Source organism: Pseudorasbora parva, chromosome 22 (genome assembly GCF_024679245.1).
Source record: "Pseudorasbora parva isolate DD20220531a chromosome 22, ASM2467924v1, whole genome shotgun sequence".
In the NCBI taxonomy this organism is placed as follows: domain Eukaryota; kingdom Metazoa; phylum Chordata; class Actinopteri; order Cypriniformes; family Gobionidae; genus Pseudorasbora; species Pseudorasbora parva.
Window position 1 is genome coordinate 7,974,215 of NC_090193.1, and position 13,965 is coordinate 7,988,179.

The 13,965-nt window shown below is 38.3% G+C and overlaps 1 protein-coding gene across 3 annotated transcripts in view; it reads left to right on the forward strand.

Moving 5' to 3' along the window:
• Nucleotides 1-13,965, forward strand: part of ptprga (protein tyrosine phosphatase receptor type Ga) — a 360,225-nt gene that overhangs the window by 203,819 nt on the left and 142,441 nt on the right. For all 3 annotated transcript variants that reach the window (XM_067431991.1, XM_067431989.1, XM_067431990.1), the window contains exons 3-4: nucleotides 5,501-5,683; nucleotides 9,245-9,393. In XM_067431991.1, the coding sequence (XP_067288092.1) occupies nucleotides 5,501-5,683; nucleotides 9,245-9,393 (332 nt within the window). The remainder of the gene's footprint in view (nucleotides 1-5,500; nucleotides 5,684-9,244; nucleotides 9,394-13,965) is intronic.

Below are 13,965 nucleotides of genomic sequence, written 5' to 3' on the forward strand. Positions count from 1 at the left end.
GTTGATTTGACACCTGGTCTGCGCTCCCTCCCTTTCTGTCTGGAGGGAGGAATGGAGGGTAAATCAAACCAGAGGGAGGCTGAGATCTCTCACAACTATTTAATGTTGAAATAGGTTGAACCTTCCCCTCTTTCCTCGCAAGAATAGCTTTCCATGTACTGTACCAGCCACTTGGTGTTTTTACTAAAGGAGAGGAAGTGAGGGAGGACTGAATTAATTGCCGGTAAGATTGATAGACAGTTGCACAAACTCCTATCAACATACGGAAACAAATCTTTTAAGAAATGCAACATTTGGTCATGGAATTGAAAAAAGTGATCCTGTTGTGCATAATATATAGTGTTCTGCTGATGTGGTAGCAACTCCAGTACTCAGAACTCTTTCTACACTAATTCTTTTTCTTCTTACACTAATATATACATTTTTTTCAGTATCTACATTTAAAGGGATCCCCTGGTGTTGAGACTTGTATGGCTTAATGTAACATAAATGATGTCTCTTACTGAATTATGTAGTAGAAAACCCATGAAAGATCTTCGTTTTTTTAAAATATCGATTTTATATTTGGACCATGGGCGGCGCCATTTTGTTTGCGTTCTAGGTTGATGACGTAGAGTGGTTGAACTCCTCAATCAGCTGGCATTACCCGTAGCTATTTTTACCACAACGCAACTCGAAAATTGTTTCAGAGTTAAACAAAACCAATGAATTCCTTTGTAATTATACTTAAAACACACTTAAACATACATGTGCACACAAACTCACCTACACAAGTCACAAACAGATCGGCGGGCGCGCACACGACAGGCTCTGTTTCAATCGAGATGTTGGGCTGCTCAGTCTCCACGACAGGGGCTGAATCTGCAATCGACCCTATACCCTTAAATAGGGCATTATTTGAAGGGACGGACATTTGTAGTGTTGTCCGACACCATAGTGGACATGTTCGAGTGCAGTCATTCAGTCTCACGTTCCACCGCAATAACGAGTAAAGCCGATTTACAAACAGCTGTCCGACTTCACGCACTCAAACATACATGTGCACACAAACTCTCTCTCTCACACAGACTCACACACACCCCAACAGATCGGCGCGAACACACACACACACATACCCCAACAGATCGGCGCGAACACACACACACCCCAACAGATCGGCGCGAACACACACACACACACACACACACACACACACACACGCGCGCACGCATACATAACCCTCAATCTATTCCCTGTGTTGATATCCTAGATAGACTGTTGATAGTAGATTAACTGTAATGCCTAATGTGACAAGCAGAGGGAAATATCTAGGTAGGACGATGGGATAAAGTAACGTGAGGAAGAGAGGCAGGATGTTTTGATGATGATGCATGCGATTGAGACAGAGCAGTCTGTCGCTGACCTAGGTGTGTGTGTGCGCGCCCGCCGATCTGTTTGTGACTTGTGTAGGTGAGTTTGTGTGCACATGTATGTTTGAGTGTGTTTTAAGTACAATTACAAAGCAATTCATTTGTTTTGTTTAACTCTGAAACAATTTTCGAGTTGCGTTGTGGTAAAAATAGCTACGGGTAATGCCAGCTGATTGAGGAGTTCAACCACTCTACGTCATCAACCTAGAACGCAAACAAAATGGCGCCGCCCATGGTCCAAATATAAAGTCGATTTTTTAAATAACGTAGATCTTTCATGGGTTTTCTACCACATAATTCAGTAAGAGACATCATTTATGTTATATTAAGCCATACAAGTCTCAACACCATGGGATCCCTTTAAGGGCTTAGTTCACCCAAAAATGAAAATTCTCTCATTAATTACTCACCCTCATGTCGTTCGACACCCGTAAGACCTCCGTTCATCTTCAGAACACAAATGAAGATATTTTTGTTGAAATCCGATGGCTCAGACAGGCCTTCATTGACACCAATGTCATTTCCTCTCTCAAGACCCATAAAGGCACTAAAGACGTCGTTACAAAGCCCATCTCACTACAGCGGCTCTACAATCATTTTATGAAGCCACGAGAATAGTTTTTGTGCCCAAAAAAATACATAAATAACAACTTGTATAGTGATGGCTGATTTCAGAACACTTCTTCCTGAAGCTTCAGAGCCTTATCATCATATTGATTCATGATTTGGATCGTGTGTCAAACCACCAAACTGTGGTTTATATATAAATAACGTGATTTTGGGATCCGAACTCCTGATTCGATACACTGATTCTTAAGGACGCAGTGTTTTGAAATCGGCCCATCACTATATAAGTCGTTATTTAGTTTTTTGCACACAAAAACTATTCTCGTCACTTCATAAATGATTGTAGAGCCGCTGTAGTGAGATGGGCTTTGTAACGACGTCTTTAGTGCCTTTATGGGTCTTGAGAGAGGAAATGACATTGGTGTCAATGAAGGCCTTTCTGAGCCATCGGATTTCAACAAAAATATCTTCATTTGTGTTCCGAAGATGAACGGAGGACTTACGGGTGTCGAACGACATGAGGGTGAGTAATTAATGAGAGAATTTTCATTTTTGGGTGAACTAAACCTTTAAAAGGTGACTGTCATAAAACATTTTTTTTAAATGTTAGATTTGCGTACTAGTGTCTGCATTCGTGTATTTGCATAGACATAATGCAGACAGTATGTTTTAGACCAGGATAATACAGTATCATAAATATGCTAATGTTAACTGGACAGAGCTTAATGATCTAACGGAACAAACAAAACCATAAACCCAGCAAACCAAATAAAAATGAAATAGTACTGATCTCTGTTTTTCTGCTCAGAGGCAGGGTTATGTACTCGGACCTTTGTTTTTCTCATCTGAGATGCGTATCCTGAGGTGTGGTTGGGATTAAGTTTGCGTGTGCAGTTTTTCTAACCCTGTTAGGGCTGCATTAAGGAGTGAGTAATCTCTTCACACGCAAGCCCTCGCTCTCTTTCATTACCCAGCAGCGCTGCCCGGATCTATAGCACTCTGCCGCTCCATATGAAACCCAGACCTGTCCAATCAATATGCCCCAAGGCTGCAGTGAGGGCAGAGGCTGAGGAGGATGAATCCTAATTTGATGAAATACGCATTTCGGATCGGCCCGGATGCTTGCAGGGCTGGGGTAATTGTCGACAAATACATCTTAAATGCCGGTAGCTGAGGATTGCTTTCAATTAGGGATGGACCTTGTGTTTAGCTGTTTGTGGACCACTGCTCACGTCTCACCAAGTCTGAGAAAGCAGAAACACTCTTATACTCCCACTCTGACACTGTAGTGTCTCATCAGGATGTGGTTATTGTTCTGAAAGGTGCATTTATGATTTGGCAAGCTTTAAATGTAAGCAAAGCCAAAGTGGTGCTTCAAACTGTACAAGAGGGTTTAATGGACTCTTAAAATATCCTTGTCTTGTTTGCTTGTCTCATTTTGTGTGCTGAAGTAAAACTGCCTGCTCGTGCTTTTATTTTGTTACGTATAAGATGACAACGTTTTAACTGTGTGGCATTGATCACTGATAGTTTCGCACAATGTTGGGGAAAATGCTTTAAAATAAAATAAAAAGTTGAGAAACCTTAAAAGTTTAAGGCAACCAGCTGCAGAACATTTTGTACGTTGTCTCAACTTGGGGTCAATTAGTTGTGCGAACAAATGTGTATATATTTCATGTTAAAAACTTTAAAAGCTGAATTTGTTATACAAAACATAAGTTGGATTTTTTACAGTGTACAACCGTGCTGGATCTTTTCTAGAATCACAATAAAACTAAGTTAATATTTTATTGCTCATATTAAACTTAGTCATAAATTCAGTGAATTAAACCACTACACAATGATTCAATTATAACTCAGCAGCAAGAGAAACACTAACATTAAAAAGTCGTCAAACTGCCCAACTAAAGAAAACACTGATCACCATGATGGTGACATAAAAAAATTCTAAAACATTCAACACAAAATTTGAAAAAACTAAACAATAAAACCTCAATCAGCTGAACAAAAGATCCTAAATTGGGAGACATGTGACCTTACTTGGTGTAAAAGTTGAGTAAACTCAAAAAACGCTGTTCAGCAAGTTGCCATACAATTTTAAGTTATGTCAACTTTTCTTTTTTACAGTGCGCTGTAATTCAGATTTTAGGACAAAACAACTTTCTATGTTGTTTTGAAAGCAGCTGAACAACTGTCATAAGTTAATAGTGTGAACACTAAAGTGTTTAAATAGTCCATATTCTTATATATGGTGCCATGCACATGACATACATAAGACATTATATTATATATTCATTCATTATACCGAATGCATTAAGAATTTGTTCACAACATTAATTTGTTTCTTCATTTTAGTTAAAGGTCTTATATTAGTTGTAGGTCTAATTGTAGTTATAAATTAATCAATTTAAACGATTTGCAAATAATATTTCATTTTAAAACGAGCACACATTCACTCTTATTCATGCTTAATATGCCAAAAAGCAAGCGTTTCTTTTCTCGCCGCATTCATGAATGAATTACTTGAATCATGGTCAGATATTTCCAATTCAAAATGGCTGAAAGGGTTGAGTAGTTTGCATCACACTCAATTACTGTTGGTCGGTCGCTAAACATTTCTACCACAAAACCGTTTTCTAATACGTATATCTGCTTTATATCTTTCCACGAACTCTAGTTGCGTTTTGACAGTGACAGTAAGACCCGCCTTCTTTGATCTGATTGGCCATCTCAATCATTTTGACATTGACACAGAGTAGCCTAAAATATTATCAACCTAGAAATTTTACTTTGACAACTTAAAAACAAAAAGAGAAAATATGAATTCTATAATGCTTTTTATTTTTTATTCATAGTTCAGACAAAATCAGTGGCTCTGACCATCTACCCCCCCCCCCCCCCCCCCTGCCTATGATAGTGGCCTCATTGTACTAATTTGTTCTCTTTTTTAGTTAAATTGTGGCCATGGAGGAACCAATTAGTAAAACACTGCCTTGTAAATTTTTAGACATCACATTTACACAGCATGCTTTTACTGCTAAATATGACCACTGCTAGCTAATAAAATATTGTTATGCTCACAACAGGAGATCAAAAAAACAACGTGTTCCATTAGCAAGTGCTAGTTTGATGGCTAGCTACCTTTTGGTTTAGAAGAAAAAAGCTTGTAAAATAAGGATTTATCAGTTAAAAATGATCTTGGTTACTTCCAAAAATTGATTCCATATTTGTCTCCACTGAGTGCTCATAAATTTCTCAGCGGAATGTGAAAAAAAAATAGTCACGTCTGCTTTAGTCTGTGTGGTTCAAAGGTCTTGGATTAAAGTTTGACTGCTCTGTCAGTTCATCAAACTTTTCAGTTTTTTAATTTATTTATTTATTGAGACAGACAGACAGATGGTCATCTCAGGACATCTCTGGAGTGTTTTGACTGGCATTTATAAAGAATAAAGTGAGTCTGGGAGCTGTTCGGCTTCTGTTTGCAGTATGATGATCCATTGATTTGCTGTCTCTCTCTTCTGCAGGGACGTACGGACCAGATACAGGGTGGGCGGCAGCTTTTCCTGAGTGTCAGGAGAGAAACCAATCGCCAATCAATATAGCCGACCAAGACACTAAGGTCTCGATGGAGTACCAGGAACTCACGCTCGACGGGTTTGATGCAGAGTCGTCCAACAAGACGTCAATGAAGAATACAGGCAAAACTGGTAAATACGCTAGACAGTCTGTGATAGTTCATCAAAAAAAACGAACATTGATCTATCATGTCATTAGATATAATGCAGAATGGCCTGGGCTGCGTATCTCTATAGCACCGTGAGCTAAGTTGATAGCAGGGACCATTGGTGGCAATCGTTCTACGATCTTCTTAGGCTTACGAAGCTTTTGGAGGAACGCAGCTCTGGCGGTTACAAAGCGAATGAGGTTTAAAATGGGTCATAACATTACCTGAAAAGTCTTTGCATTACTCAAAGACAAATATTAAAGTTATCACTCACAAAAAATATTTTAATTTTAGAATTATTTGTTTATTTTTATATATATTTATGGGCCAAGCAGTGAAGGTGCGGAGGCACCTACTGAAATTGTTAGATGTCTTATTTTTATTATTGTTCCGCCATTGGAGTCTATGGCAGGCAGCCCATAGAACCGTTTGCGGGAAAGTTGTGAAATTTGGCACACTGAAAGAGGTCAGCACTAATAGTAACCACACTAAATTTGGAGTCTCTAAATCATTCACTCTAGCGTCACCAACTGTCCAATCTTTTACTCATATTTATGCTAATAGCTTTTGAACCATAATGGTTAGAAACAAGTTTTTATGCCGGCCATTTTGGCTTTCTGCCATTTTGAATTATGCGATAAAATGCTGTATTTTAATGAACACATGAACGGATTGTTACGAGACTCGGTGTGAGTCATCGCCACTATGCCCTGAAGGAGCCTGAGAAGTTTGAGTGCCACCTAGTGGGGAATTATTTTTTTTTTTTCAAATACTTATAACGTCGGTGTGGTTGGTATATTTTCATGAGATATTAACATTTGTTGGCTTCTGAATCCTTGCCAGGTCCAACGATACCAGACTTGCCATGCTTCGCCATATGGTTTGTGCAGCGTTGTAATTAAGCACTTTCAAAACATTAGCTGATATATTCAAAACCGCTAGTCCGATCAAGACGAAACCAGTGTCAAAAGTTCAGAAACATAGGTCGATAGCTAAATGTAATGAACTAAATGTCAAAATATTGATATTAAGATGTTGTAATATACACTCAATGTCAGTGCCATTTTTTATGTTTTTTCACATAAATGTCTATAACTCCAAAACGAAATGAGATATTTTCATCAAAATTCACACACACGTGAATAGGCACATAAAGAATGGCAGGATTGTGCCTCTTGGTGGCGCTATAATAGAACAAAACATGAAATTCCCATATACTGCAATGCATTTTTCAGCCTTTTTGCCTAAAATCATCTTAAAATGTGTTTCCATTGTTCATTGTTGCAGTTGGCCAGCCATTTTGGCTGGTCTTGTCTTCTTTGTGCTCATTTTTTATTAGAGACATGAGAGCGATTATTGGAAGGGAAAGGGTTTGGGTTACGCTGGAGTCGATACTAAAAAAAAACATGTGCCAATTGCTGTACCATGCTATTTACTTCTATAAATTATAGGTTACATTGAATGGAAGTGTTCAACTCTTATACTTTCAAGCTCTATCAAACTTTTATGATGTGATCTTCCCCCTGAACTTTTCACACCCGAATTCTGTTTTCATGCTACAGTCTTGCACCATTAAGCCGTACTGCAGCGGTGCATATTGAAGAAGTAAACACAGACACGAATTGCCCAGCATTTCCCTCCTTAACATAATCCGTGCAGAGGAAGACAAATGTCCCGCTGTTGTCCCATGAATAATGGAGAGCTGCTCTGCTATTTATAACTGACACATGAGTGTTTTATCAGCGAAATAATCACCTGGAACAGGGCGGCACAATAAACTTACAGACCCGGCACCTCTGAATTATGCATGACTCAATCAATGTTTTAAATCATTTTCTCTATGGACGACTACAACGTCAAGCGACCCTTGACCTTCTCACCTTGAGCGAAACACTCATTAGGGATGTCAGGAAAAGGAATAAGTGTGAGAAGAAGAAAAAAAGAGCTTGGAGGTCTTCGTCATGAAATACTAGCGTACTTGCGTACTGTGGAGCATGTAGTGTACACCAGGATTACTTAAAAAAATACATAACTTGCTGAAACAGCATTAAATGAAGATATATTGAATCCTCTACAATCACAAATGAATCAGGGTTGATTATTTTTAATATATCAGCAATAGTAAGTTTATATACAAGCAGCATTGTAATAATTACAGCAGAAATAACAGAGAAAACGATCGTTTCGATAAAAAGCATTTAATTACATTATAAATAAATGATTTAATATAAAATAATTAGTAATGCATTAAAAGGCTTATTAATCCAATTTTGTATAAAGATGCCTTATTTTTAGGCAGTCAAAACTATGGTGAAAACTGAAGATCAACTCAAGTACATTGCATTGTTTTGTACAGTATTTCACTCAGTGTGCTTTGTTCTGTCTCATGCATACTGAAATTCCGCCTACTGTGCACAGTATACGCGGTATATACTGCAGAAAAAGTTAAAGCATTGTGCACTTTTGCAAGCGAAATGCGTGTTGCTGTACTGGCCAATGCACAAGCTTCTCACAGACCCCCACCAAATTATACTTAAGAAATTCATGAGATCTTGGAACCTTGAAGAAACATTTGCATTGATCAAGGATTTGCTGGCAGACGAGGCCCAGTTTTCACAAGCTGCCGTTCCAAGGTCCTGCTGGCTTAGCCGTCTAATTCCTGCCTGTTTGTTAAAGCTCATGAAGCTCAAAGCCGGAATAACTAATGAAACCGATTCTCCCTCTCATGTCGGATTACGTCAAAAAAATCAACAAAAGACCAAACAACTTAAAGAGGAGTCGAGAGAAGGACAGAGAGCGCCGTTGTTTTTTCCCCAGGCTTCAGAGTGCGCGTTTGTGCAAGAGCGCGTCGTGCGTGCGTTTTGCCCCCGGCGCCTCCGAGTCACTCCTCGTTGCTGTGGTGACGGATTCAGACTGCCACCAGTTGATTGCTTCAATATCTCAATGGTTGGACACTAGCCTGTTTCGCTAAGATTACAAGCGAGGTTTCAGAGGAGCCGTTCTTTTAAATAGGACACAAGTCTCTTGGGCGAGCAGAGAGTAAAAATCACTCTGAAATTCAATCAGAAAAAGAAATCTGTCCAACAAAGGCTGTGCTATTTAAGGTTGCACCCATTAATTAAAGTCCGGTCCTGGTGCGAAAGACCAATTTGTGAATCTAAATGCTCTTAGACGGAAGAGCTTTCGCTATCGGTCCCCCTCTTTTTTAAAGGCTCTTGTTTTGCAAAATAACAAAAGGAATCAAAAAAGCAATTTCAAACGATGTTAGGGGGAAATGTCTTCTCTCAGCCAAATTACTGCTTCATTTGAGACCTGGCCTTCTGAGGGCAACAGCAGAAAGGAACTGTGTATAATATTCAGCCCATGTCTCTAAGGAAGCTAAATGAATAATCCTAAATACTGAAAGGAAGTGTCCTCCGGTCTATTTTCAGTCAGAAATGCTTCTGTGCTCGGAATGCATTTGTTTAATGTGCATGCCAAGAATGTGGTCTTTATTTCTGTTTCTCCCTATTTAACCCTCTTTCCTTTTCTCTGCACCTCACAGTGGCGATCTTCCTGAAGGATGATTATTTTGTGAGAGGAGCCGGGCTACCGGGCCGCTTCAAAGCCGAGAAGGTGGAGTTCCACTGGGGCCAGAGCAATGGTTCCGACGGCTCTGAGCACAGCATCAATGGCAGGAGATTCCCAGTGGAGGTGAGCCCCAGCTAATCTCTCTCCAACGTCTGTTCCATATCTAAACAAACCAGCCCCACCAACTCCCAACTCTAACCTACTTGCTTTATTTTGCGGGCGACACCAACTTATTTTTAAATCACGCTCTTACTTGGGACTTAAGGACACTGTAAGTTTCAAATGGCTCAAGGTTTGTGATACTTTGAGTTGCTTTTACATTTGTGGTGTGTAAGATAAAAAAAGAAGAACATTGTAGATTAAAAATAATTAAATTGAATGATGCTAAGATGTCATCTGGTTTAACCAACAGGTAAAACATATATTGTCCTTACACCTTGAGTACATTGTCATTCCAAATAAAAGTTCTAAATAAAGGTCAGCTTTTGGGAGGGAGTCACACCACCTGACTACGATATAAATGGACTAAACTTGACTTGCCATAAAAAAGGTCATTCCTGGAGAATTTCTGTATTAATCTTGACATATTCTTGAGGGTCTGCTGAGGTCCTGTTTTTCTGTTTCTCCGTATTGGCTGTACCACATGACTTTGGTGGACAAAAGGGACCCACTTTATATAGGTGGCTTTAATTGTACTAACATTTTAATTATTAATTTGATAATGCACTTATTGTGTGCATGTTTGTACATTGTACTTACATTTTAAAAATGACCTGCATGTAATTACATCTGTAATTCATTTCTGTAGTTACATTTATAATTACACTGTTGACCCTTCCCTTACACCTTCCAACACAACCACACTTGTGCCTAACTTCACCCGTATCCCACCGTAATATCAGCAAAAGTGTCTTGCAATGCAATATGAGTACATTGTACTTATTTTTTGATGCAAGCACATAGTAGTTAAGGCCACCTAATATAAAGTGGGGCAGAAAGCAGTTTATATAGTGAATATATAAAGATTAGGTTGCTTAATCTTAAGGCTTAAGACTTTAAGTTTTCTTTTAAAGAATAGTATCCTTTTTTTATTTTAATTCAGAAATAAAAATGTATGCTCTTAACATGAATTTTAATTCAGAAATTAAAAGCATGTTAATCATAGAAGAGTAGAGGTGTAAAGGTACCTCAGTTTTGAAGTCACTGTTCAGTACAGGTTCGGTACAGCAGGGGAGAGGAAAATTAATATAAAATTGCTTTTATTTATTTTTATTTTTATTAAACAGTGGTTTACTGAACACATTGGCCCTCATTTATCAATATTGCGTAGACACGGGTGTATATGTTGGGGTAAGATTGTGCTTACACTCCTCTCATCGCCTGATTTATGAAACTGTGCGCACCTCTGCAATCCAGGTGTACGCAATACTTGCCCTTGATAAATGCTGCGGCTGAAAACGATCGTCATTAGAATAACACGCCCCTATATATTCAAGTCTCCGCCTCCTCCACGCCCTCATTTTACGCCATGGACACACGGAAGACGGCAAAGAAGCGAAACTTCTCTGACGTGGAGCTCGGGCGCGCCTCAATCATCTCACTAGTCCACTAGTCAGGGCACTGATTAGGACATAAGTCAATGGGCTGACTCCCTGATCAGTGCCCTGACTAGTGGACTAGTGAGATGATTGAGACACGCCCATCAAGACCATCACCAGTGAAGTGAAAAAAACGGGATTGTTTTATTTGGGAGTTTAAAGAGTGGGATTTTTAGGCACCCAAAAGAACAAAAACAAATATGGACCCAAATTATGAGTAGGCCTACTGTTAATAGTGTGGCGGTTGAGAAGAGCACTCCAGCAGTTTAAATAGCTGTTTGGATGATAAATTACCATCACAATGCATTATTTTACAGCGCGTTTTGAAACAATTAACATTTAATTTCGTATCACGGCACATGTATTGGGGTGTACGATATGATGATGTGATGTGGAGTAGCCTACTATTCATTCACATTAATAATTGCATGACAATTTGTAAGATTCTTTTTATTATTATTATTATGATTTTTATTATTAATGACACTTATTGTTATTTAGATGAAGAATGCCATTATTATTATTATTATTATTATTATTATTATTATTATTATTATTATTATTATTATTATTATTATTATTATTATTATTATTATTTAAAAGAAGAAGAATGTAATTTTTATTTTTTGTCAGTCTAAATTATTCAGTCCCAGTCCGTGCGCAGCTGCCGAACAGGCTCGCAACTGGAGGAATACATGCCTCAAATGCTTTGGTAGCCAATATAGTCACACAAATTAAACATTGAAGTCTACATTGCACAAAAATAAACACTGAAGTTTATAATTACTATGCTTTGTTGTTTTTTACAGTGGGTCATAATATAACATATCTTTGTCAGTGCGTTTTGTGGTGTTAGGAATTTTTTTTCTGCACATTTTCGCACTAACTCAAACGTGCGTACACCACCTCCTGAGCTGGCGTAGGATTTGAGCGTGCCGTACGCCAACGTCCATATTGATAAATCTCAAAGTCACAGTGGGTTTGGGTGTACGCAAGGTGTACGCTGGAAATTTGGTGTACGCACTTTTGATAAATGAGGGCCATTGTGTCTGTTCCTAAATTTTCAAATTAGAACTAAAAGTTTCTTAAAGATAATGCTGTAAACTATATTGGGAGCCCTTACTTGCACATTAATATATTATTAAAAGTTAACAACAGAGCCCATACTATTGAAATTCAAAAACGGCTGAAATTCAGTTGCTATTTATTTTTAGATATATTAATCAACACTCAAATAACATTGTATGCAAACTCATGTAAACTTAACTTTAGGCAGTTTTTGCATTAACTTCTAATTCTAATTATAGAATATGTTGTATGTCTAATTATAATATATGTTTTTAATCCAATTCGTTGTTGAAATGTAATCATTTATAAACAGTGTCTGTCATTTTCATGACAGATCTATTTAAACATACATTAAATAATCAAGACATCACTAACATGCTAAGTAGAATATATAAGTAAGTGCATATATTTAGCGAAATTCTTTCTTTCTCTAATGAACTTACAGCTGTGGACACTGAATAGCTAATTCAGTAAAAATGTAATGCTATGTGACATTGTTTACAGGCTGTTTTATTGATGTCTTTCTACCGTTGAAACACTGATTGAACGATTACGTGATATATGATACGTTCCAGTAAGTTCAGATTCATGCTTATTCTTTAGGAAGAGCGGATCGCGCACTTGAACTGACGAACATATACAGCGATTAGTCACATCACATTAAAGGTTTGATTCACCCAAAAATGAAAATTCTGTCATTAATTACTCACCCTCATGTCGTTCGACACCCATAAGTCCTCCGTTCATCTTCGGAACACAAATGAAGATCTTTTTGTTGAAATCCGATGGCTTAGAAAGGCCTTCATTGACACCAATGTCATTTCCTCGCTCAAGACCCATAAAGGCACTAAAGACGTCGTTACAAAGCCCATCTCACTACAGCGGCTCTACAATCATTTTATGAAGCCACGAGAATAGTTTTTGTGTGCAAAAAAAAAACAACTAAATAATGACTTGTATAGTTCACGGGCCGCTGTAGTGAGATGGGCTTTGTAGCGACGTCTTTAGTGCCTGTATGTGGAAATGACATTGGTGTCAATGAAGGCCTTTCTGAGCCATCGGATTTCAACAAACGGACGTCTCACGAGTGTCGAACGACATTAGGGTAAGTAAGTAATAAGATAATTTTCATTATTGGGTGAACTAACCCTTTAAAGAGTGTCAAAACGGCATCATCGATTGAATTTCATGATAAAATGCACGGGATACCTTATATGTTGGGAAGTGTCTTTCGTGTGTAAAACAAGCCTACTGTTAACTTTTAAAGATTGAATTTGGTACACGTGCACCGTACCGGAAGTCCTGTACCACAAAACATCTTGTGCTGCATTTGTAATATTGTTTGTTTTGTTTTTGTTTTGTTTTTTTGTTTTTGTTTTAAATAAAGCTCTAAAATTGAGCATCAGGTCATTGACCCACTGCTTGCGGAAGTCCAAAAATGAGCTTTATCTGGACCTTGGTAGTCTTATGTAGAGGAAAAGCAAGAATCATCATGGTCGGGTGGAGAGGAGGAATAGTTGACTGTCTCTTATAAAAGCATGTAAAGGGCGTTCCTGTATTGATTGAGCAGGGCATTATGGAGACGAGCTCTCTCTTGGGTCTGATCACTGGCTGCTTGTGTCTCTCTTTGCAATTCTGATTTATCATTATGGCCGTCTGGCACCTCTCACGCACACTTGAGACTTTTATTACCCAGCCTCAAATATGCAAGTGATCAGAGTTTTGCATGTCTTTCAACCTTAAGTGTAATTAATATTGTTTGATTTGGTGGTTGTAGTTTTATTGCCGCCCTCTCGCCCAACCTAATTTAGAGAGTAAAATATGTGTTCGTCGGCCTGCATTAGCGTCCCCCGTATTGGCAGTTTGATGTGGCTTGGTGTGATGATGTCATCACAGTACAAATCATATTGGCACTGAAGGTCTCCCACTGCATTCCACCGGCTTTTTAGATGCACGCAGTGTTTACTTCTAATTATAAAAAAATACATCGAAATAATTTAAAATAGATTCCAAATCTTGTCTTAAGTTT